At 37.8% G+C, this 19,950-nt stretch overlaps 6 protein-coding genes across 6 annotated transcripts; 5 read left to right on the plus strand and 1 right to left on the minus strand.

Annotated features, from left to right (window-relative positions):
* Positions 1-115: 115 nt before the first annotated feature.
* On the minus strand, positions 116-2,801 carry LOC117387692 (elongin-B-like). The gene is made up of 4 exons (XM_033985230.2): positions 2,669-2,801; positions 1,809-1,943; positions 1,147-1,255; positions 116-1,046 (listed from the first exon to the last, which is right to left on the minus strand). The coding sequence occupies exons 1-4, from the start codon at positions 2,669-2,671 to the stop codon at positions 934-936; spliced, it is 360 nt and encodes a 119-aa protein (XP_033841121.1). The 5' UTR covers positions 2,672-2,801; the 3' UTR covers positions 116-933.
* pkmyt1 (protein kinase, membrane associated tyrosine/threonine 1) lies at positions 2,699-6,651 on the plus strand. The gene is made up of 8 exons (XM_033985195.2): positions 2,699-2,862; positions 3,409-3,808; positions 4,521-4,758; positions 4,901-5,171; positions 5,247-5,353; positions 5,424-5,596; positions 5,683-5,903; positions 5,997-6,651. Exons 2-8 carry the CDS (start codon positions 3,440-3,442, stop codon positions 6,346-6,348), a joined length of 1,731 nt encoding a protein of 576 aa, XP_033841086.1. The 5' UTR covers positions 2,699-2,862; positions 3,409-3,439; the 3' UTR covers positions 6,349-6,651.
* A 2,639-nt stretch (positions 6,652-9,290) lies between these two features.
* Positions 9,291-10,052, plus strand: LOC117387656 (ras-related C3 botulinum toxin substrate 2-like). Its single transcript, XM_033985196.2, has 2 exons — positions 9,291-9,384; positions 9,460-10,052. The coding sequence occupies exon 2, from the start codon at positions 9,474-9,476 to the stop codon at positions 10,050-10,052; it is 579 nt and encodes a 192-aa protein (XP_033841087.1). The 5' UTR covers positions 9,291-9,384; positions 9,460-9,473.
* Positions 10,053-10,401: 349 nt separating this feature from the next.
* On the plus strand, positions 10,402-12,456 carry LOC117387296 (zinc finger protein 502-like). The gene is made up of 3 exons (XM_033984771.2): positions 10,402-10,616; positions 10,801-10,988; positions 11,084-12,456. The coding sequence occupies exons 2-3, from the start codon at positions 10,802-10,804 to the stop codon at positions 11,944-11,946; spliced, it is 1,050 nt and encodes a 349-aa protein (XP_033840662.1). The 5' UTR covers positions 10,402-10,616; position 10,801; the 3' UTR covers positions 11,947-12,456.
* A 724-nt stretch (positions 12,457-13,180) lies between these two features.
* On the plus strand, positions 13,181-15,767 carry LOC117387255 (sesquipedalian-1-like). Its single transcript, XM_033984705.2, has 3 exons — positions 13,181-13,340; positions 14,208-14,511; positions 15,050-15,767. Exons 1-3 carry the CDS (start codon positions 13,260-13,262, stop codon positions 15,505-15,507), a joined length of 843 nt encoding a protein of 280 aa, XP_033840596.1. The 5' UTR covers positions 13,181-13,259; the 3' UTR covers positions 15,508-15,767.
* A 1,227-nt stretch (positions 15,768-16,994) lies between these two features.
* On the plus strand, positions 16,995-19,778 carry mylpfb (myosin light chain, phosphorylatable, fast skeletal muscle b). The gene is made up of 6 exons (XM_033985004.2): positions 16,995-17,145; positions 17,666-17,764; positions 18,718-18,898; positions 18,987-19,065; positions 19,235-19,283; positions 19,383-19,778. The coding sequence occupies exons 1-6, from the start codon at positions 17,143-17,145 to the stop codon at positions 19,482-19,484; spliced, it is 513 nt and encodes a 170-aa protein (XP_033840895.2). The 5' UTR covers positions 16,995-17,142; the 3' UTR covers positions 19,485-19,778.
* The last annotated feature ends 172 nt before the right edge of the window (positions 19,779-19,950 follow it).

The following is a 19,950-nucleotide window of genomic DNA, read 5'->3' on the forward strand; positions in this document are numbered from 1 at the left end:
CAACTCGACGTTATAGTCTATTGTTCTGAGACACCAGAAAACAAATCAAACAAAAAGATATAAAACAAAATATAACTTACATATAAATCAGACAAAAGATTAATTCAAGTCAGGATAAATTTAGATGAATTTTATTTACAAAAAGTAAAATTAAAAGAGGCTAAGCCAAATATTAAAACTAATCAGCCCTAAAGAAACATACTAGGGAACAAATGATGTGCAGTGGAGATGCTGACACAAAACAAATGGTGAAATAATTATTTTCTTAATGCAACCCTAATATTTGAAAGCTCTTGTATGTGCTTTATGCAACAGATATCACAGCCTCAGTTGTCCAAGAGGTACCTGCCTTTGGTCTCAGTGCATAAAAATACCACAAAGAACATTGAAATAAATGAGAATGACAATAAAAGCTTGGCAAATAAGATTAGACCAAATTGTTACAGAAAACACACAAGTAGTAAGATCGAGAAAGTAAACAGCAAAATCTGTGTCTGGAGGGGAAAAAAAGAAAGAAAAAAAAAAAGAGTATGATCAGTTAGGATCTGCTCATGCTATTTGCTGACACTGGAGTCTTACCCATGCACGTTCACCTTTCCAAAAATATTGATAATTAATTATAATACGGTGCACACACATTCATTCTGCAATCTCTCAAAACGTTATGACTTTTGACTGCGAAACAGGTTTAGGTCAAAATCTAATGTCAGAACTTAATAGGATCTGGAAACCATAATGGGTTTTTATTAAAGCAAATCTGTGAGGCATATTTTCATAGTTTCTGAGAGAAACGGATTCTGGGGCCAAGGCAACCTCGATGGAGCTAGTTACCTTTAGTTACCATTTATCAATTCAATTTCAATCTCCTTGTTGTCACTTCTCCATTGAAGTAAATCCACAAACACAGCCCCCTTATGTTCCCTGTTACTACTGTCACTGCACTGCCTGCTCATTGGCAGTGCTACCAGAGTCCTGAGGCTTCATCACATCAGGGAGTTCAGGGGGGCTTGAGAAGGCCTCAGTATGCAGTGGCTCAAACATCTCATCTGGGAAGGAGTTGACAGTCATTAATTTTAGCATATTATAAAATAAATTGCATCAACTTTGTAAAACGTCAACAGAATTATACTGCAGATTTTAACATACCATTTACTCGGAAAACCAATCCAACAGTTGCTGGAGCCTGGGGTCTAGCAGTCTGGTTAGTGAAACCACAGTCGCCCAAGGTTTTACTGTCGTCTAGCAATTGATCATCCTATAAAACACAAAATATGGAATGTCAAAACAATATAACAAGCCTGGGGCCTACGTCAGACTTTTAAAAGGTGTGCAGTTTTGTTATTACTACTACCACACCTTTTCAAACTCACATCATAGTTTTACTTTACTCAACTAGTAAACAATTTTCTATAATGTGTCATTTTAGACAAAATAAGTCAGGTTATTTAAAAAATAGGTTTGCAATTATTTTTCTAAAAGATTTATTTGTGATTATTCTGTTGATTAATCAATTAGTAGTCCAGTGTGCAATAGGCCTGTGACTGAGATTCTTTTACTGAATATGACCCCAATGAAGCTATGGTGATGCTGCTAGAGGTCATTCTAATGGAGTATATTTACAGACAAAATATTAATTTAATTAAAAACACAAAATTTACATTTCCCGTGTCATTTTCCGTGTAATAACTGCTACTTCTGTGTCATAAAACCTTTCAGCTTATGGTATGTTTTGGAGTCTGCGTATAGTCCAGTTAATGATTAACAAATCACCAAGTCTATACCGTTCTGCTGTAACAAAACAAACTCACTTTGTAGAGCTGCTGGTCTTCAGGGGATCTTTTGAGAATTCCTTCTACGATGCGCTTAAGCTCATATACTGTTGTAGACTCCTTAGCGTCTGTGAAGATTGTGGTGTTGTGACGTCGGATCATTAAAAAAACATCCTATTAGAAAGGTGAAATACAAAGCTTTAAAAACTTTCCACGAATATGTATGAAATTGTTTTCCTGCCCACAATTTGTACAAGTATCACCACATTGTATAAATGGTGAAAAAAAAAAAGTATGCTGAAACATAGTTTTTGCTGTTTCACAGGTAACATTGTAATGATTATGTCAACAAATAAATGTGTGATTGTGACACAATTATACTACACATGGATTTCTAGGTACCTATGTATAAAAAAAACAAAACAAAACAAAAAAGTTATTTTGTAGATGGAAGAGAACTCCTAGGACTTTACTAATTGAGATTTGAATGTCTCTAGATCTAAAACAATGATCACTTAATATGAGGATAGAACAATAACATAATAGTGAAGCAGCTTGGATAAACCATAACATTGGAATCAGTATGATCTCAAAGGACTGATCTTTAAGTGAAAAGGACGGCGCCATTTCACTTATTTGATAAATAAAGACAGTACTAATGTCAATAGTGCTACATCACAACCAGCGTTAGCCAAGATCCGCAACAACAACGCTAAGGTTATAGTTAAATTAGCCACATTAGCTACACTAGCACAGGCTAGCTAAGTAAGAAATCATGAGAAGTAATGTCATACAGTATGCTGTATGACATTATAATTATGTTACATTTTGGGGACATTACACTTAATCTATCGAAGAATCGACTAAAAACACAGAAAGGAAAAAAAACAAATAGTTACCATTTCAAGTGATCAGCTAGCTACCCGGTTAGGCCAGTCTTGTGTTGAGTAGCAGCAGACTGCACCACCAGCGGAAATTGCGCAATGATAGAGTATTGTAGTATTCACAAAAAAGCACGCAACTCTACGTATTTTTTTCAGAATTTGGCGCCAGCTGGATGAGCCGTGTCAGACCTTACAGCAGTGTTTTCCAGGTTTGTTTTGGTCTTTTCCTGAACCGCTCTTCTCGTCAGTACATTTCATTTTCGTAACGTTACATTAATGGGGGTCTGAGCTTTGCTGTGGCGTTTTTCTGCCGCTATCAGCTAGCGTGAAACTCCTACTTTGACATTATATTGGCAAATGTAGCTAAAGGAATGTTTATGTATTTTACGGGGTCCACCCTCAACTAACGTTAGTTCAGTTTTTCTGTGAGAGACATTTTAGCTTTGAGGATTGTTCTCTAATGACACAGGCATTGATGTGGTTTATAATTGTGTACCATGTAATGCTGTATTATTACAATGTTTTCTTTTATAACTATTACCTTAAATAGGTCGTGTCAGTTATACTCAGAAGGCCAAGAGTAGGCTGTATTCAGAATATCTTAGAGCAAAAAACATGGGCATATTTGTTGTATGTTCTTAATAATGCTATATTTTATCACTACTTATTTGAATGTTCGTTCAATCTGTATCGACAACCAACATGCACCTAGAGTAGTTGCTAATAATAATATATTTGATTTTGCTCTCTTATAGCATACTGTACAAGAGGAAGGGTCCTTGGACAATGTCAGTTGCAGTGGAGGCTACTGTGGCCAGGTTACCTCTCCCATCTCACTTCTCTCACGCTGAGCAGTCCTTCTCTATTAAGAAGCGACGCCCTCAGGTCTCCTCATCCTCAACATCCACCTCATCCTACTCTTCTCCGGCAAGGCTCTCGCGATCCGTACCCCCCTTGCCCCCGTCCAAAGGATGCCCTCCTTTAAGCAGGCTGTTTCCCCATCAGCCATCTCCTTTCACACCTTTATCACAATCTCTGAATAAATCACCCCCACCCAGTTCTGAATATGATCCTAACAAACAGCAGACATATTTTAATCAATGTTTTACAAATTTGGGTTTGCTTGGAAGAGGCTCTTTTGGAGAAGTATTCAAGGTGAGTACATTTTTATAGCAAAATTAGATTAGTCCTTATTGTCTCCCTTGGGAGAAATTTGTCTTGGGACAAGGGTTCTCATGCCACATATAGAGACATATAACATACAGTACACACACAGTGGACACATCATTTAGTGTAGTTCACTAGAAAAACAACCATTCAACATTTAATAATATTGCACCATTCCCATAATTAGCATATTTTATACATTCCCTGGGGCCTAAAAGTGTAAGGGTGAGTATTGCACATTCCCTGGGTGCATATAATATTGCACAGTCCCTGATGGCCATACAGTAGAGCATTAAATGAGTGCTTAAACCTGTTTAGTCTGCTGGTTGGGACCCTGTACCTTCTTCCTGAGGGCATTAACTCAAACTGGTTGTGGAGAATGTGAGTCGAGTCATTACATATTTTACTCCCCAGTTTCACTAGTGTCTCTTGAAAGATATCCTGAAGAGGACAGGGTGCCATGCCAATTATTTTACCCGCCCTTTTAGTCAAGCTTAAGATTTGAGCTTTCAATTTGACAGAGGTTGCCAAACCAGGTAGACGTCCCACATAAGCACAGTGTAAAAAGAACAACTGGGACAGGATATTACGTGGCTTTTGACATGTAGTGACTAATGTGCATATACAAATAATTTTAATACTTTATAATATGTAGCTCTACAGCAGTCATTTTCACATGGGAGACTTTTTGGTGTTGTAGGTTCAAAGTAACAAAGATGGCCACAAGTACGCAGTTAAACGGTCTGCTCATCGCTTCAGAGGAAACACTGAACGGAGCCGAAGTTTAAGAGAAGCGAGGAATCATGAGCGCCTGTGTCCACACCCGCACATCCTGAACTTTGTAGCAGCCTGGGAGGAGTGTGGCCGCCTTTACATCCAGACAGAGTTATGTAGCACAACCTTGTTGCTCCATGCTGAGAACCAGCCTCCTGGTCCAGGTCAGTTATGAATTAAAATTATACATTTCAATTATTTAATTATAGGGTGAAGTGAGTTAACAGTTACATAACAATATTTGAAAGAATAACTCAATTATTCTGATAAAGGGCTGTTTTTAATTTATTTTTTATTGAAATGCAGATGAACCAGCAGCTTGGAATTACCTTTGCGATCTCCTGTCAGCCCTTGAACACTTACACTCTCATGGCTTTGTGCACTTGGACCTTAAGCCTGCTAATGTCCTCATCACTGAGTCTGGTCGTCTGAAATTGGCTGACTTTGGACTGTTATTTCAATTCAACCAAAAAGATGGAGAACAAACAGTCAAGGATGATATTCAAGAAGGAGATCCCAGATACATGGCTCCAGAGTTATTACGGGGGGAGTATGGGCCGGCTGCAGATGTTTTCAGGTACAAATCACACATTTCTAACATTTCTGTTAAAATTACATGATTAAGCAGTTAACAACTTCTATTCTCAATTAGTTTGGGTGTTTCCATACTGGAGCTGGCCTGCAACCTTGAGGTTCCTAATGGAGGAGATGGGTGGCAGCAGCTAAGACAAGGCTGTCTTCCTGCAGAGTTTACGAGTGGTAGTTATTGGTCTTTTAATGTTTGTTGAATTAAAATGAGTAAATATGATCATACTGCTTGTGTTTGTAGGTCTCTCACCTGAATTTCAGAGAATTCTGAAGGTGATGCTGGCGCCAGAACCATCCAAACGACCCACAGTCTTGGAGCTTCTCTCTCTCCCATGTGTCAAAAAACAAAGATGGAAGAGGCGCATCTACCTCACAATTGTTGAGACTGTTCTTGCACTTGTCTTTCTTTGTCAGGTATGTTGTCTTCATAACATTGAAACATTGAACATTGTTTAATTTAAAGCATGAATGAAAGTATTGATGTGATCCTTTTGTCATAGAAGGCAGCGTGCTTTAGCTGGAAAGTTCTGTTTTCACTTCCTTGGTCGTTTGTTCGTTGGTGGTCTAAGTCAGCTCCGTCTACTCCCCCCAAAAACAGCTGGGATAAAGAGTTAACTCTGCCGCTCAGTGCCATGATGGCCGAGTCTGGAACACCTGAGGAGGAATCTGTGTTTTTTGTGGATCAGTCAGACCCAGATCTCTCCCCTACATTCTCCCACAGGTCTGTTTTATCTATGTCAATGTACTGTTGTTTTACATTTATCTAAATTTAATATATTTGCTGTGCTGTTTAATATCTATTTTGTATTCACAGGTTAAAGTCGAGATTGTCTTTGGAAAGCACATCTACACCTATCCCTAAGTCACCCTCTCCCTATCACCGAAGCCCTGCTCACACACCTAATCATTCCGTTTTAAGGGAATGGCCATCCTGCCATTTACCTCTAACCCCTTCCAGTATAAATTCTTTCAATTCTTGCCATGACCTTTCACCAAATGGCAGTCCCATCCACACATCTATACTCAGTCGCCAAACATATGGCAAGTCTGAAGAGCGAAGTGGTCGCAAGTGGGTCAGAGCTGAGGAACTTCTACCGAGGCCAAACTTTGAGCCTAAGAACTTACTCAGCCTTTTTGAAGAGACAAGCTGTGACGGGCAATCCTAAATGTGTCAGGCACATTGGTGAGGGTTTGCAATTAGAAAAAAAAAAAAAAAGATTGTATTATTAAAAAACTGTTTTTGCCATTTATTTGTTGACTTTGTAACTGCCTCTTGACTTTTATTTGGGAAATTGTCTTTGGGAAAAAGGGAGAGTTTATAATCTTGAACTTGATGCACTTTTTGTGTTTGTGCAAATGCAAATATTGCTAAAATGACAAGTTACAATGTATTTCCTGTTGTAAGTTATCATTGCTTTGGTGAACTTGTGTCCTTTGTCTCATGATCTGCAGAAAATACATTTGTGAGACACCAAATTGTAGCTGTTTTTATTTCATGCTTATTTATTTATTTATTTATAGCGGACAGTGCATGTTGACCAACAGTAACTGTTTAACATGCCAGAATTAGCCAAGAAGCTAGTTTTCATCTGTTGTCCGTTGCCATGATGTACAGATGGCTCCTTGCAAATTTAAATAATTTACAGAGGACATATAGAATAAAATAAAAATAAATGCATTTACAGGTGTGGTAAAAAGGTAGAAAAGCATTAAGTCTTGAGCAGTGAATCATAGCAAAGACAAGCGAAGTGAATCATAGCGAAGACAAACAAAATAATTAAAACAGACAGGTTATTAAAAACAGCATGCAATTAATAACAGTAAAAGATTATGTTAAAAAAAGCACAAGAAAATAAACAAAGGGCCAATAAAAAGATTTGTTGAAGCAGAATTACAGAGACGCACATGCAAAGGGACAACATGCTAATAGCCACACTACCTTGATAAGACAATAGGGGGATCTGCCTAGATAATTATGTAAATAAATGGATTGTTGAAGGAGTTTAAGAGTGAGGCTGACCATGGAAAATGTTTACAGTTCATGCAGTTTGCCAAAAGGTGGTGCTATAGTTTAAGAATTGGCTCTTAGTTAACACTAGTCTCAGATGAAGAAATGATATAGACCTGCTATTCTTTTTCATAATTCGGTTGTGTAACGTCAGACCTCACGTAAAAGTCTACGTGTATCTGTAGTATTTTCTTCTTTTTCATAAAACGTTGTGAAATTCTGTTTTATGTTAGAAATATGAAGTCCGATGAAGAGATGTTCAAATTTAAACCACAAGAGACTACCATTGAATTACATGTTAAGCCGTTCTTCCTATAGTCCACAGATATGTTCAAAATTGCTTTTAGAAGCAGCGCAGGAGGAGGTTCTGGAGGGGCTGAACAGGTGGTGGCATCCAGAGAGGACAGCCTGGACCCAAAGGGAACACCAGAGTCTGAAGAGGAGACTGCAAGAATTTCAGGATGAACTCTCTTTTTATTTGTTAGTATGCCCAAGTAGCACTAAGTAAAAGCCATTTTGAAATTAAAGTTTTATCATACTGATTATTATTGTTGTTGTTGTTATAGTTACTAATACTTTTGTATTGCAGACACATGTCTCATGTCTCTACTGTGAAGGCCTTTTTGCATCATTGACCAGACACCACCTCTCCCCTAAAGACATCTCTCAGACTTAAAGACTCTTTCCAGACTTAAATAGGCTTACCAACAGTTCAAGCCAGAAAGTTATAGGGTTGCTGCTCATCTTCTTGAGTCCTGGTCAGATTACTGGTGGCTACTGCCTTATATCTATCTGAAGGCCCATCTACAAGGCAGTGTCCACTCCTATAATTTTTTGTCCAGTTGACCGAAATGACATTTTTCTTCAGATCTGGATGACTGAGGGATTACACAGATATCTTGAATTGAAATTTACTTCAAATAAAATGAAAATACAAGAAATCCAAGCCATCCAAATTATTTCAGTGTTTAGTGTATTTATTTATTTTAAATGTTCAACAACAATACAAACATTAAAATAAAACTAAATTAGAGACCTGCCTAAAATATGAAAAAGTAATTGACACACACAGAAAAATTAGACCTTCTGTAACAAAAAAAAACAAAAAAATTCTTACACCTTTGTAGAACAAAAAAGTTCAGGAAAGACCTCCAAACTGTATAAATTGTCAAGAAAAACAAATTTTATCTAGTTTAAAATTAAATAACACATCTTTTATTCAACGTGACACTGCGGTGGGGCAGTATCCTTCCATTTCAAAAGTATCAGGCTCATCCAAAGTATTTTTACAAGAGCACATTGCCTGGTACAAATTCTCTAGTCTAGGAGGACTAGGAGGACACAGAAGCTCCATCCAATGAAGTACTCTATAATGAACCCAAAACAGTTTTAACTCAGACAACAACAACAGTCTGGTCAGTCACCGGAACTGCTTAACCAATTTATAAAGTCAAGCACGTGAAAGGTCTGTACTTTTATGTGGTGTGGGGTAAAAAGTTCAGTCCGCCTGGGTATATGAGTGTGCATCTGCTATCACACTGATGAAAAAACATTTCAATGTAGACACATATTAACAGAAAGACTGTTTTAGTTATTTAGCTAATATGAAAATACATAAGTGGATGTGAGTAAAGATCTACAAAAGATCTACAAATGTGTCCAGACTGAAAAGATTCTGATCTGGAGTCGAAACAGTGAAATGTGTAATTAATGAAGAAAAACACATACACATCTTCTTAAAATAATAATTATTTTTGTTTTGTTGATACAAACAGATCTTGCACAAAACATTATGGGAAAACCCAAGATTGAGTACAAGTATTACTCAGTCGCCAAGACTGTAAAAAAAAAACAAAACCCCCCCCCCCCCCCCCCCCCCCCCCCCCCCCCCCCCCCCCCCAAAAAAAAAAAACCCACAATATTTAACCTGAATATGTATTATTTGTTTGTGAATTTATTGTGTGTGTTTAAGGTGTTCGACATTGACACTGAGATTTTATGCTTCTTTCATCTTTGTAAGTCATGATAGAGAATTGTGACATCATAACCAATTACTTCATGTGCTTTTAGACAGAATTACCCAACTCATTTTATGAGCTATTTCCTGTTCACTCACAGCTAGGCGTGATCTGTCTTGTCTCCTTTATCTGAGCATTTGTGAACATTTTAGGACAATTCTTCGCCACACCTTAAGGTAAGCTGTCTGATTACATAGAGGCTTAATTAGAACACCACACTTGTTATAACATTTGTATTTTTATTTTTTCAGATTTATTCTTCATAATGCAGAGTGCCAAGTGTGTGTTTGTTGGAGACACTGGATCTGGAAAGTCCTATTTACTTTCCACCTACATAAGAAAATCATTTCCTGGAGAGTACCATCCAGACTTTCTGGACCGTTACTCTGTAGAAGTGAAGATTAAAAACCAGATTGTTCAATTACATGTTTTGGATACAGCTGGCTCTGAAGACTATGCACGTTTACGTCTTTTAGCATATCCTGACACCAATGTTGTTGTTATTTGTTTCTCCATTTCTGACCCTTTATCCTACCGCAGTGTTACACAAACGTGGCTTCCAGATATTAACCTGAATTGCCCTAAAGCTCCTATTCTTCTGGTGGGAACTAAGAGTGATCTGCGTAATAACAAAGAGGTTTTGGAGAAACTTAAAGAGAAACATCTATCCACAATAAACCAGCAACAGGGACTTGCTCTGGCAAAACAGATCAAAGCTGCTGGATATTTTGAATGTAGTTCAATGCATCAAGAAGGATTGGATGAGATATTTGAAAAGGCTGCACATACATTTCTTCAGAGAAAAAAGAGAGCTCGCTCAAAAAAACACTGTATCATTTTATAGCCTTTTTTTTAGCCAAGGCTTTTATTTTAGATTCTTCTCTTCCAAGAAACATACGTTCTGTTTGTGTCTATTACAACCATACTGGTTAATGTACGCGTGTTACAACATTCACATTACGCTGAGTTTTTTTTTTGTTTTTTTGTTTTTTTTTTTCGTTTTTTGTGGGGGAGTTCATTATTTTATGTTTTGTTGTTTTGCTGTTTCTTTTTTCTGTAGACCTATTTAAAAAGCCTCTCATTTGTGAAACATTTGATACTTTGCCACCAAAAATGTTATAGATTTCATGAATTTGCTAATAATAAATGCAAAAAAATAAAAAATAAAATAAAAAATCATGGGCATTGTTGTTGACGGAAGTGTCCAAACTTCTATTTCCGGTGGGCGTACTGTGCTACACTGAAAAACAACTCCATCGTTTAGAAATTGCAATTCAAAATAAATTGTATCGTAAACTTGTCACGGAAAGATATTTGTTTCCTATTATATGGTGGGAGATTAACAATGTGCCGAAGTGTCAATACGATCAGCTTTCCATGCTAACTTCGCTAGCATCTCATTTTACAGGTAATGCTAGCTAGCATCTCCAATGCAATTCCTTTTATTGACACACCAAACGCTATATATGAGTTTTCTTATGTTCTTTAAACTGCAATCTTAATGATATATTGTTTGAAATAATAATACATTTGGATTTATATTTTCAGGTATAATGATATGTTTCTCATTCTTTGTGTGTTAATTATTTCAGTATGTCTAAACTGCAACATCTGAATGCCCGTGTGGCGAAGCTGCTAACACAAGCAGTTTATGAAGTTTTGGAGGCTGTAAAAGAGACCGTATCTGAGTATCAAGAAAAAACTGCCAGAACACTAAGGGAAAACGAGAGTCTAAAACGAAGACTGCAAGAGCTCAAGGAAGAGATTGCACAAGAGAGATGTGGGTATAATTTTGCTACTTTTTCATATTTTGACATTAAAATACCATAAATGTGAATGAGCTGACATTTGTTTTTCTGTTATTTTATTTTATAGTGAGACTTGACTCTAATCACATCACAGAGAATGATTTTCCTCAAAACCATAAAGATGGCCATTCTCACACTGAACACTGGGAAAGCGAAGGCAAATCTTACAATGACATAAAGAGAGAAGAGTCAAACAATACAGTTGCCTCTCCTGCACAGTCTCTCACAGAAGCCTGTGGGTCACAAGAAGATGATGCGATCTATATTGTTAAAGAAGAAGATATTAGCCACACAGCACAAGTGTCCAGTAATGCAAACCAAAGTATAAATCCTATACCAGCAAGAAACATAGGTACATCAGAGTCTGGAGGAATAACTGAAGCCAATCTGTCTATTGTCAAACAAGAACCAAGAGCATTTGAGACAAAAGACTCTTCCTCCTGTGTGAATTTAAGTTACAACTCCTTTCATCAAACATCTACTCAACTAGCCAGAACACAGGTTGTTACTGGAGTTACTCAGCCTCCCATACCTGCCTTTTCCAACCTTGTAATGTCTAAAGGAAGTGCACATACAAATATAAACAGAATCTCTTTTGATGTGACCAATGGCAGACGGAGCTGTTTTCAATCAGAGGATCTTCATGTGTGTATTGTTTGTGGGAAGACATTTAGCCGAGTGGGAAACTTGAGAATCCACCAGCGTTGCCACACAGGAGAGAAGCCATATGGTTGTGTACAGTGCGGACGGCGTTTTACTCAAGCAGGCGACTTAAAAAAACATAAGAGGGTTCATACAGGAGAGAAACCCTATTTTTGCACTCACTGTGGTAAAAGTTTCAGTCGAAGGGAGAACTTGAAAAGACACCAGAGAATCCACATTGGAGAGACACTGACATTACAGCAAGTTTGGAGGGAGCAACCAATATAATGTGTTTCCTATTAACAGAATTATGTCCCACAGTTTCTCCCTCGCTGTCTAAATCGAAGCTGAACAATATATTGATGAAACATTAAAATTCTGATCTGAAAATAATAAAATTAGGATAGCCTATGCCACCACATTGTCAGCCGTAGCGTATTAACTATGAAGATATTGTACTTGCACCTGTACTTGTTTTGAATGGAAGAAACACAAATGTAAAAGAACCAAAAGATACTACTAGGGTACTATTATCACATCCATTTTCATATATTGTATAGAAATTCTAATTGAAGTATTTAATAATGTACTTGAAAGATCAACTTGTCAAACAGACCTGTTTGGAAAGGATTGCCACCCATCTGCACTTTTTTTGTTTGGAAGGTGCCAACTTTATTGAAGGAAAATTACTGTTACAACTTTTTATAATTCTCATTTATGTGAACATTGCTTTGTAAAGTATACATCAACACTATTTTCCAGTAATTGCAGTGTTCAATAAAATTCTGAATTAACATATAACAATATTTTTCATTTGTTTCATTTGTATATACAGTCAATTCTGTTAAATACACTTTGGGTCTGTCTGAATATCAAATGTATTTCTTGGGCTTGGGTTACACTAAAACCCAACTGCTACTGGGCTACACTTACTGCACTGGTACAACAGTAGTATAGCGCAAAGAATTCGTAAAAATAGTCAAATCACACAAACAAAATATGCCTATTTTTAATGGAAAGTATATACTAAGTTAGTCTTCCAGCCGTATTTAGTTTAGTGAGTAGAGTAGTTTGCTACATAATGACCGTGACGTGCAGTAGCCGTCTTCATGCTCATAAAACCAGGAAGTGACTGTCTGACACAGTTGCACAGCAGTCAACAAAAAAGAACTCTTTACAAAGGTGAGTTGGCTCAACCCATGGCGTAACTACATCCTCAGAATATGTTTTCTATGTTTTAATGAACTGAATATGTTTTCATGAACTGAAAGTTGACTCACCACGAGACGCGGGAAGCTTTCAACGAAGTTAATATTCAGAGCTGTTCAAGTCAACCTGCCAATGCTTTTCTTTATCGACACTTGATCATATTCCATAGACTACGATGTACTGAATGCACTGCAGAGATGAATGTTTAAGAAAGATCCATGGCAAACCAATGGTTAATACAGCGAAACCGTGTGAGATGCCTCTATAATATTAAAAGTTGTTATTATTTTTAAATATTTCTGTTTCAGCGATTAGGCCTAAAGAAGCAGGCTAAGTCTTTGAAGTGTTTCCTCGTGTTGATTTGGCAGATTCACTGGGCAGCTGATGTTGAGATGAAGATTGATGAAAAGGTTATCAGTTATTTTGAATCGAGTAATACACCTGTGGACAAACAAGGCTACCTATACAAGAAGGTAGGATGCTTTATTAAAGTCATGTCAATAGAATAAGCCTACACTTGGCTATGAAGTTTGCATGACCCATGTAAAACTGTCTCTTGCTTTTCAAGAGATGGAGACAAGAATACTTTTCTGTCATCATCCAACGTTGTTTACTAAATGCCTACAATTTGCATACCCATGACACAGACAACCCATAAACAGACCAAATTTGTTGTTGCAAAGAAACAACTATTCGATTGATTAAATAAACCACACCTAATTTGGCATATTAGGTACCACACACATTCACATCAGACTAATTAAATCGATTAATCAATCAATTTTTATTTTCTGCACCTTCTTGCATTGGAAATTGCATTGAAAATGGAAGAAAAGCTGCACCCTGTGGTCAAACGGACCAAAGGCCCATGCAGGGCTGACCGCTTTGCAATCAGTGATGTCAAACTAAATGTTGGGGCTACATGTTTAATTGAAAATTTTGTTTTATTTCATTACTAAAAGATTTCCCCAATGACCAATGGGTTAAATATCATCACTGAAGAGAATCTTTTCATTTTTTACCATTTGTTGTAATTTGCAGAACATTTCTAGTGTAGAAGGAGAAAGAAAAATCTAAAATTTGGCAAAACAATTGACAGTTTTATTTTCAAACAATATTCCATTATCAGTCAATAATCCAAATATACTCCATCCAAGTACAAAACTTGCACCAAAACAGACATGTAATACAGTATTTGTACAAGACTAATAAACAAAACATCATCATTACAGGAACAAAATTTGTAGCTTCTTGTTTCTACATATCTTGTGTAATACGTTAGGTCTTAAATGAATCATTTGCAAATGTGACAGTTAACCACAGACACAACTGTCCCACAGGGCGAGATCAAGACTTCCTATCAGAAGCGCTGGTTCGTACTGAAAGGAAACCTTCTCTTCTACAAGGAGAAGCCAGCAGACCGGGACCTGATTGGGGTCATTGTTCTGGAGGGCTGCACTGTCCAGCTCTGTGAGTCTGATGAACAGTTTGCCTTCTCTCTGGTGTGGAATGAACCAGGACTAAGAACGTACAAATTTGCTGCTGAGGACCAGGAGAGTCTGGAGGACTGGATCAAGACCCTTCTGTCTGCCAATCACCAATACCTGGCCCTGTTGCTCAGTGACATGGAGCGAGCCTACAGAGGTAAGAATCCCAGTGTTTACAGAAGGGGAAGAGAGGTGTCTTTGTTGAGCAGAGCAGCTGACAGCAACATTGTGCTACATCAGCTGTCAGCAACATCATGGTACAGGTGCCAACCTTCATTGCATAGTTTATACCGGAGTCAGGCTGTCACAGGGTGTAGAGGAGAAAGAGAAACATGTGCTTTATATTAGAATATATGTTCATCTACAAAGAACTGTGTGTATGCTGTAGTCTCACCAATAAATAATACTTACTTATACAGTATTATATATGTTTATATTCTTTGTAATTATATAATATATATTTATATATACTCTAATAACCAAGATGTTTAAATGATGAAGGTTCAGCTATGACATATTGTATTTAATGTCTATTTGACTAATATGAAAGACTATAATTTGTCACAAGAATTGCGTTTCTTTGTTGTTTTATAGTAAATAGTTTACACATTTATGAAGTTAAGTGTAGTTGACTCAGTGATTATTGTTGTATTTGAGTATTGATAATGAAATTATTGTGTTATTCTTTTTCTTAGAGGCCTTAGAAGGACCCTCTAATGAGCCAACCAAAACCAACCCTTTCATCATGCCATACTTCCCTATTTCTGAAGCAGGACGTGCTTCCACCTTTCCTTCTTTGCGCTCCTCGTCTTCACAACCGACCTTTGCATCTTCAAGCTCTGGAGCAGGTCATTCATTAGGGCCTGGTTTCAGGGTTGGTCCAATGGCCGATCCAGTGCTTCAGCCGTCTGCAGCCATTTCAGCCAAACCCACACTTAGAAAATCCCCCAAGCTATGGTCCAAGAAAGCCACCAATGCTGTGAATACTCAGCCATCCTCCACATTTTTTGGAGACTTTGCTGGAGTCATATTAGAACCAGAAGATGAGTTTGTAAAAATGCACGAAGAATTTGGAAAGGAAATCAAAAAACTTATTTCACATTGGGCAACGAGAGGACCAGATGGACAAGAGAACCTAATAGACTTTAGCTGATAACTGTTATTATATGTTTGAAACAAAATGTAAATATTTTTAAAATACAATGAAAAAAAAGTAGAATTAATTTGTAATTACAGTATGTGAGAATGTTTACGTTGATGTCGTATACTTAAGGCTAAAGGCCAAATACATCTTCCAATAGTTTTACAGTTTATATTTAATTTCTGTCAACATAATTAATTATAGATTCAATAAACATCTGTTTACATATGTATTTGTTTAAAAAAATAAAAAAGTAGGTCAGAACATTTGCCAAAAACTGACTCATTTTTGTTGGTACTGCTTGGTTGAGGAAGAGAATAGCGAGGCATGGCAAAGCTATATTTGTCTCTACAGCTGTCTTGTTTTTACAGTCTTTAACAGAGCTTGGCCCATTTCTGTGTGAGTCTTTCTTTTTCATCTTCAAGCTCAAAATTGACATGTGCTCTTCTTCTGACAGAACCCCCTCACATCAGTTACATTTATTTACATCATATTGCCATATTGCCAATGCCAGTTCTCTCACTTTATATTAGCTTTACATTCTGTTGTACGCAGAGAAAGAAGGCGTATAGTATCCATGCTCTGCATGCTAGCACCTGATACATAGGCAGGGCAGTTACATGATTGATGGCAGCCTATGGGGCTCATATATGGAGGTTAGTGGGTGGGCCAACTGCTAAATTGGGACACTTCAGGAGGAACCAAAATTAGTGCATTCAGTGGAAAACTTGCACATTCAGACTGGTCAGTTTTGTTTTTGTTTTTTTTTTCTTTTTGTTTTTATAAAATAAAATAACAAATTGAAGCCTGCCCCTAAAATAGATAGTGACAAAGCATGCATTACTATATCTGTCTATATGTACATTTTTATACAATAGAAAATTATATTTCTCTTAATAAAACTAAACCATGTAATGTATGGCTGTTAATGTTGATCTTAATTGCCCAGTCACTATTCTTAGAGGTCTGATAATCTTACTTAGTAGTTTGTCATTACTGGAACTAAACCAGATTGGCGCTGCCAGTGGTTTTCAAGTTTCATTGCTGTTTATACTATACTGCCTGTTGGCACTTGTGATTTTATTTTGGACACTGATCCTATCATTTATCAGGTGGTGACTTAAGGAAATGTTAATGGTGAGTATATCTTGGCGGATTAGTAGATAATTAAAATAAAGCATCTGTCACACTGTAACACAAGCAGATTGGTTATAGGACACAAATAAAGTGGTAATAAACAGCTCATTTATACATAGAATTTAATGTCTGATTGTAGTCATTCAGCAGGTGAAAGAACAAAAATCGCCTTAAAAAAGACAGGTCATTCCTGTTCCTTAGCCATATTAGTCTAGAGATGACACCAAAGTCAGCCAGTCACTGTTGGCATTGAATTCACCTCATTCCAAGACTTGTGCAGCCTATTTTGGCTCCATGTGAAAGATGATCTGTCCCCGCCACCTCCTTGCTCCACCCTCTTTCTCTTACTTTCCCCCCAGCTCTTGTTTTCCTGCCAAACCTGATGGTGTGGCTATAGTTAGTCCCCCATGGGCTGGTATATAAGGCCCCAAGGGTACACCTCTTACATGTCAGTCACATCGGCTTGGCGTAGGCTTCTCTTCTTGACCAACAACCCCAGAAACTTGAGAGATGGTGAGTGTGGTGGACACGTTCCATGGATCCAGACAGTCTCTAGGGAGCAGGAACTTGTCTGCACCATGTGCGGTGGCCAGAGCATCACTGAGAAATTTGCTATCGGGAATAACAACATCTAAGCAAGACACTTTTGGAAACTTAAATTTCTGGATTTCACTCAGTCTGAGTTGGATTTTTGAAACATTTAAAAAGTATCTAAAACCATTACAAAATACAAAAAAGTAAAATTTTGGGGCTTGGTGTAATTCATCAGTAACACCCCTTTTTGGCTATGTAGAAAAAAAAAACTGAGTATGTATTCTTATGTCATGTAATGTGTGTATGTATTGCGTAAGTATGTGTACGCTAGGTTTGAACCTACATGTATATTATACAGTCAAGCAAACTATAGTTAGAAAAGTCCACCTTATGCTTTTTGTTTAGAAGGGCATTTTTGTTGGCTAAATTATTACTTTATTTTATTTTATTATTTATTTATGCTTAATACATTTTCTGTATGTTACCATTTTCTTCTCAGGCACCCAAGAAGGCCAAGAGGAGGCAGCAGCAGGGTGAGGGTGGATCCTCCAATGTGTTCTCCATGTTTGAGCAGAGCCAGATTCAGGAGTACAAGGAGGTAAAAATCTTTCTACAACTTAACACTTAACAAATGTAAATACAGAGGCACAAATCTGTGTTGGACATTTTGTGGCACTCATATAACTGATGAGGTCCTGTATTATTTGACCTCTGAGGAAAGTGAGGATGTACAACTGATTGGGTTTGCAAAATGTCCCCATCAGCAGGACAGATCTGTGAATTTGAGCTATGTTTGTGACAGCAGCTAGTCCTCTTTCAGGGCATAGGACAAAAATCTTCCTTGGAGACTGACAACCCTCCTATTGGTGACCCTATAGGAATGTTGGCCAACAGCTGTGGTACTCTTACATCAAACAAAACAGGAAAGAGGGTCTTAAAGTACAAGGAAAGAACAATGACTTAATTTGAATTCATAAGAACAACAGGTGGGATGTCAAGTGAAAAAATATTGACCCCTAACATTGCAAAGACAGGATTTTGCATTGTGGGAATGTAATCAATCGCAGGACAGGATTCCTGATAATTACATTGGCAAATTAGAGGTCATTAGAAGAACATTATTACCACCATCAAACAGCTTGAGTCACATGGCAAGAAAGGGGCAGGGGGTGACAGCTGTAATCAATGCGGTCTCCTTAAATGTCACACGGGGCTTGTCTCAGATTCCGAGACCATTTTAACACCTTAGAAAGACAAGTGGGCGACCAGCTGCCAAGCCCCAAAAGGTTTGCCATGCCATCTTTAGTTTCACAGCATGCTATGTGAATAAAGAAGGGGAGAAGAGCTTCAAATTTACACACTGATCAACACACATAAATAATTATCTTAGCAATTTTTTAACAAGTTTAGCAGGAATTTCAATTTGCACCATTTTAATTAGATGCATTTCACTTCATGGCTTTAGACATACCTTGAATATATATTACTTAAATTAAAAGTATGTTCGCCTAATTTCTAATTTAATACCTACTATTTGTCTACCCAATGCAGGCTTTCACAATCATTGACCAGAACAGAGATGGCATCATCAGCAAGGACGACCTCAGGGACGTGCTGGCCACCATGGGACAGTTGAACGTGAAGAATGAGGAGCTGGAGGCCATGGTGAAGGAGGCTAGCGGCCCCATCAACTTCACCGTCTTCCTGACCATGTTTGGAGAGAAGCTGAAGGGTAAAATACAACACTTGTAAATGTATTATATCATCACATTTTGTTATTTTGCTATGTGCTTAATTAAATTAAACCCTCTGATCCTTAGGCGCTGATCCCGAGGACGTTATTGTGAGCGCTTTCAAGGTCCTGGACCCTGAGGCCACTGGCTTCATCAAGAAGGAATTGTGAGACTTTCTTTTTTTTTTTAGATCTGCCTATTAACTACTGACAAGACCCACACAGACAACTCAAAAATATTCACACTCACATTCATTCATAGGGGCACATATATGTCTGTCATAATTTTCTAATCATATTACATTTTATTCAATTATATTCATTATTTCTCTCCAGCCTTGAGGAGCTCCTGACCACCCAGTGCGACAGGTTCACCCCTGAGGAGGTAAACACATTATTATTTTGAAATCACACCTCTTTATTATATTTATTATATACACATTTTGAGGTTTTAATCCACAATCCCAATCTATGATCTGTCCAGATGACCAACCTGTGGGCTGCTTTCCCCCCTGATGTGGCTGGCAATGTGGACTACAAGAACATCTGCTACGTCATCACACACGGAGAGGAGAAGGAGGAGTAAAAACCCAATTCTCTCAAGAAGACCACTACCTCCGTCTGAAGCTACCCTCGCCCCTCGACCATCCATCTACAATCTCTCCTCTTCTCTCCGAAACGCCGTGGCTGCCTCGCACACTCGCACAACCTGGCCCCGCTCTTTCCACTTTCCCAGCTCACTACAGAAAGGACTTGTCTCTGTCATGGAGATGCTCAGTGAGAGGACTGAAAAAGGCTGTGGGGGTGTTTGTGTGTGAGTACCAACGGGGGAAAAAAACATGGGATTATTTTCAAATAAAATAATCTTGTGGCACTGAAACTCTCTCTCTATCTCTTTCCGTGCTTCTTGTCGCTCCTCCTTCTCATTCTGTTCAGGCGGGTTGGAGCAAACAGTGCATGCCTCATACCTACATATTTATTTTGTATGCATATCAGTCCAGTGTGTACAGCGGTCAGTCCCTTGGGTGCTGTGGTGCATGCACAGACTCTTG

The sequence above is a fragment of the Periophthalmus magnuspinnatus genome, chromosome 19 (genome assembly GCF_009829125.3).
Source record: "Periophthalmus magnuspinnatus isolate fPerMag1 chromosome 19, fPerMag1.2.pri, whole genome shotgun sequence".
NCBI lineage: Eukaryota > Metazoa > Chordata > Actinopteri > Gobiiformes > Gobiidae > Periophthalmus > Periophthalmus magnuspinnatus.

What these genes read in the sequence shown, in the direction of transcription:
- LOC117387692 (XM_033985230.2), bottom strand. An exon ending in AAGACCAGCAGCTCTACAAA is followed by an intron (nt 1,256 to 1,808) that starts GTGAGTTTGTTT and finishes TGTGTTTTATAG; the next exon opens with GATGATCAATTGCTAGACGA. An exon ending in ATTGGTTTTCCGAGTAAATG is followed by an intron (nt 1,047 to 1,146) that starts GTATGTTAAAAT and finishes ACTCCTTCCCAG; the next exon opens with ATGAGATGTTTGAGCCACTG.
- pkmyt1 (XM_033985195.2), top strand. Translation starts at nt 3,440, where the DNA reads ATGTCAGTTGCAGTGGAGGCTACTGTGGCCAGGTTACCTCTCCCATCT. An exon ending in CTTTTGGAGAAGTATTCAAG is followed by an intron (nt 3,809 to 4,520) that starts GTGAGTACATTT and finishes TTGGTGTTGTAG; the next exon opens with GTTCAAAGTAACAAAGATGG. An exon ending in CACTTGTCTTTCTTTGTCAG is followed by an intron (nt 5,597 to 5,682) that starts GTATGTTGTCTT and finishes CTTTTGTCATAG; the next exon opens with AAGGCAGCGTGCTTTAGCTG.
- LOC117387656 (XM_033985196.2), top strand. Translation starts at nt 9,474, where the DNA reads ATGCAGAGTGCCAAGTGTGTGTTTGTTGGAGACACTGGATCTGGAAAG.
- LOC117387296 (XM_033984771.2), top strand. Translation starts at nt 10,802, where the DNA reads ATGTCTAAACTGCAACATCTGAATGCCCGTGTGGCGAAGCTGCTAACA. An exon ending in AGAGATTGCACAAGAGAGAT is followed by an intron (nt 10,989 to 11,083) that starts GTGGGTATAATT and finishes TTTATTTTATAG; the next exon opens with TGAGACTTGACTCTAATCAC.
- LOC117387255 (XM_033984705.2), top strand. Translation starts at nt 13,260, where the DNA reads ATGAAGATTGATGAAAAGGTTATCAGTTATTTTGAATCGAGTAATACA. An exon ending in AAGGCTACCTATACAAGAAG is followed by an intron (nt 13,341 to 14,207) that starts GTAGGATGCTTT and finishes ACTGTCCCACAG; the next exon opens with GGCGAGATCAAGACTTCCTA. An exon ending in CATGGAGCGAGCCTACAGAG is followed by an intron (nt 14,512 to 15,049) that starts GTAAGAATCCCA and finishes TCTTTTTCTTAG; the next exon opens with AGGCCTTAGAAGGACCCTCT.
- mylpfb (XM_033985004.2), top strand. An exon ending in GGCTTCATCAAGAAGGAATT is followed by an intron (nt 19,066 to 19,234) that starts GTGAGACTTTCT and finishes ATTTCTCTCCAG; the next exon opens with CCTTGAGGAGCTCCTGACCA. An exon ending in ACAGGTTCACCCCTGAGGAG is followed by an intron (nt 19,284 to 19,382) that starts GTAAACACATTA and finishes TGATCTGTCCAG; the next exon opens with ATGACCAACCTGTGGGCTGC.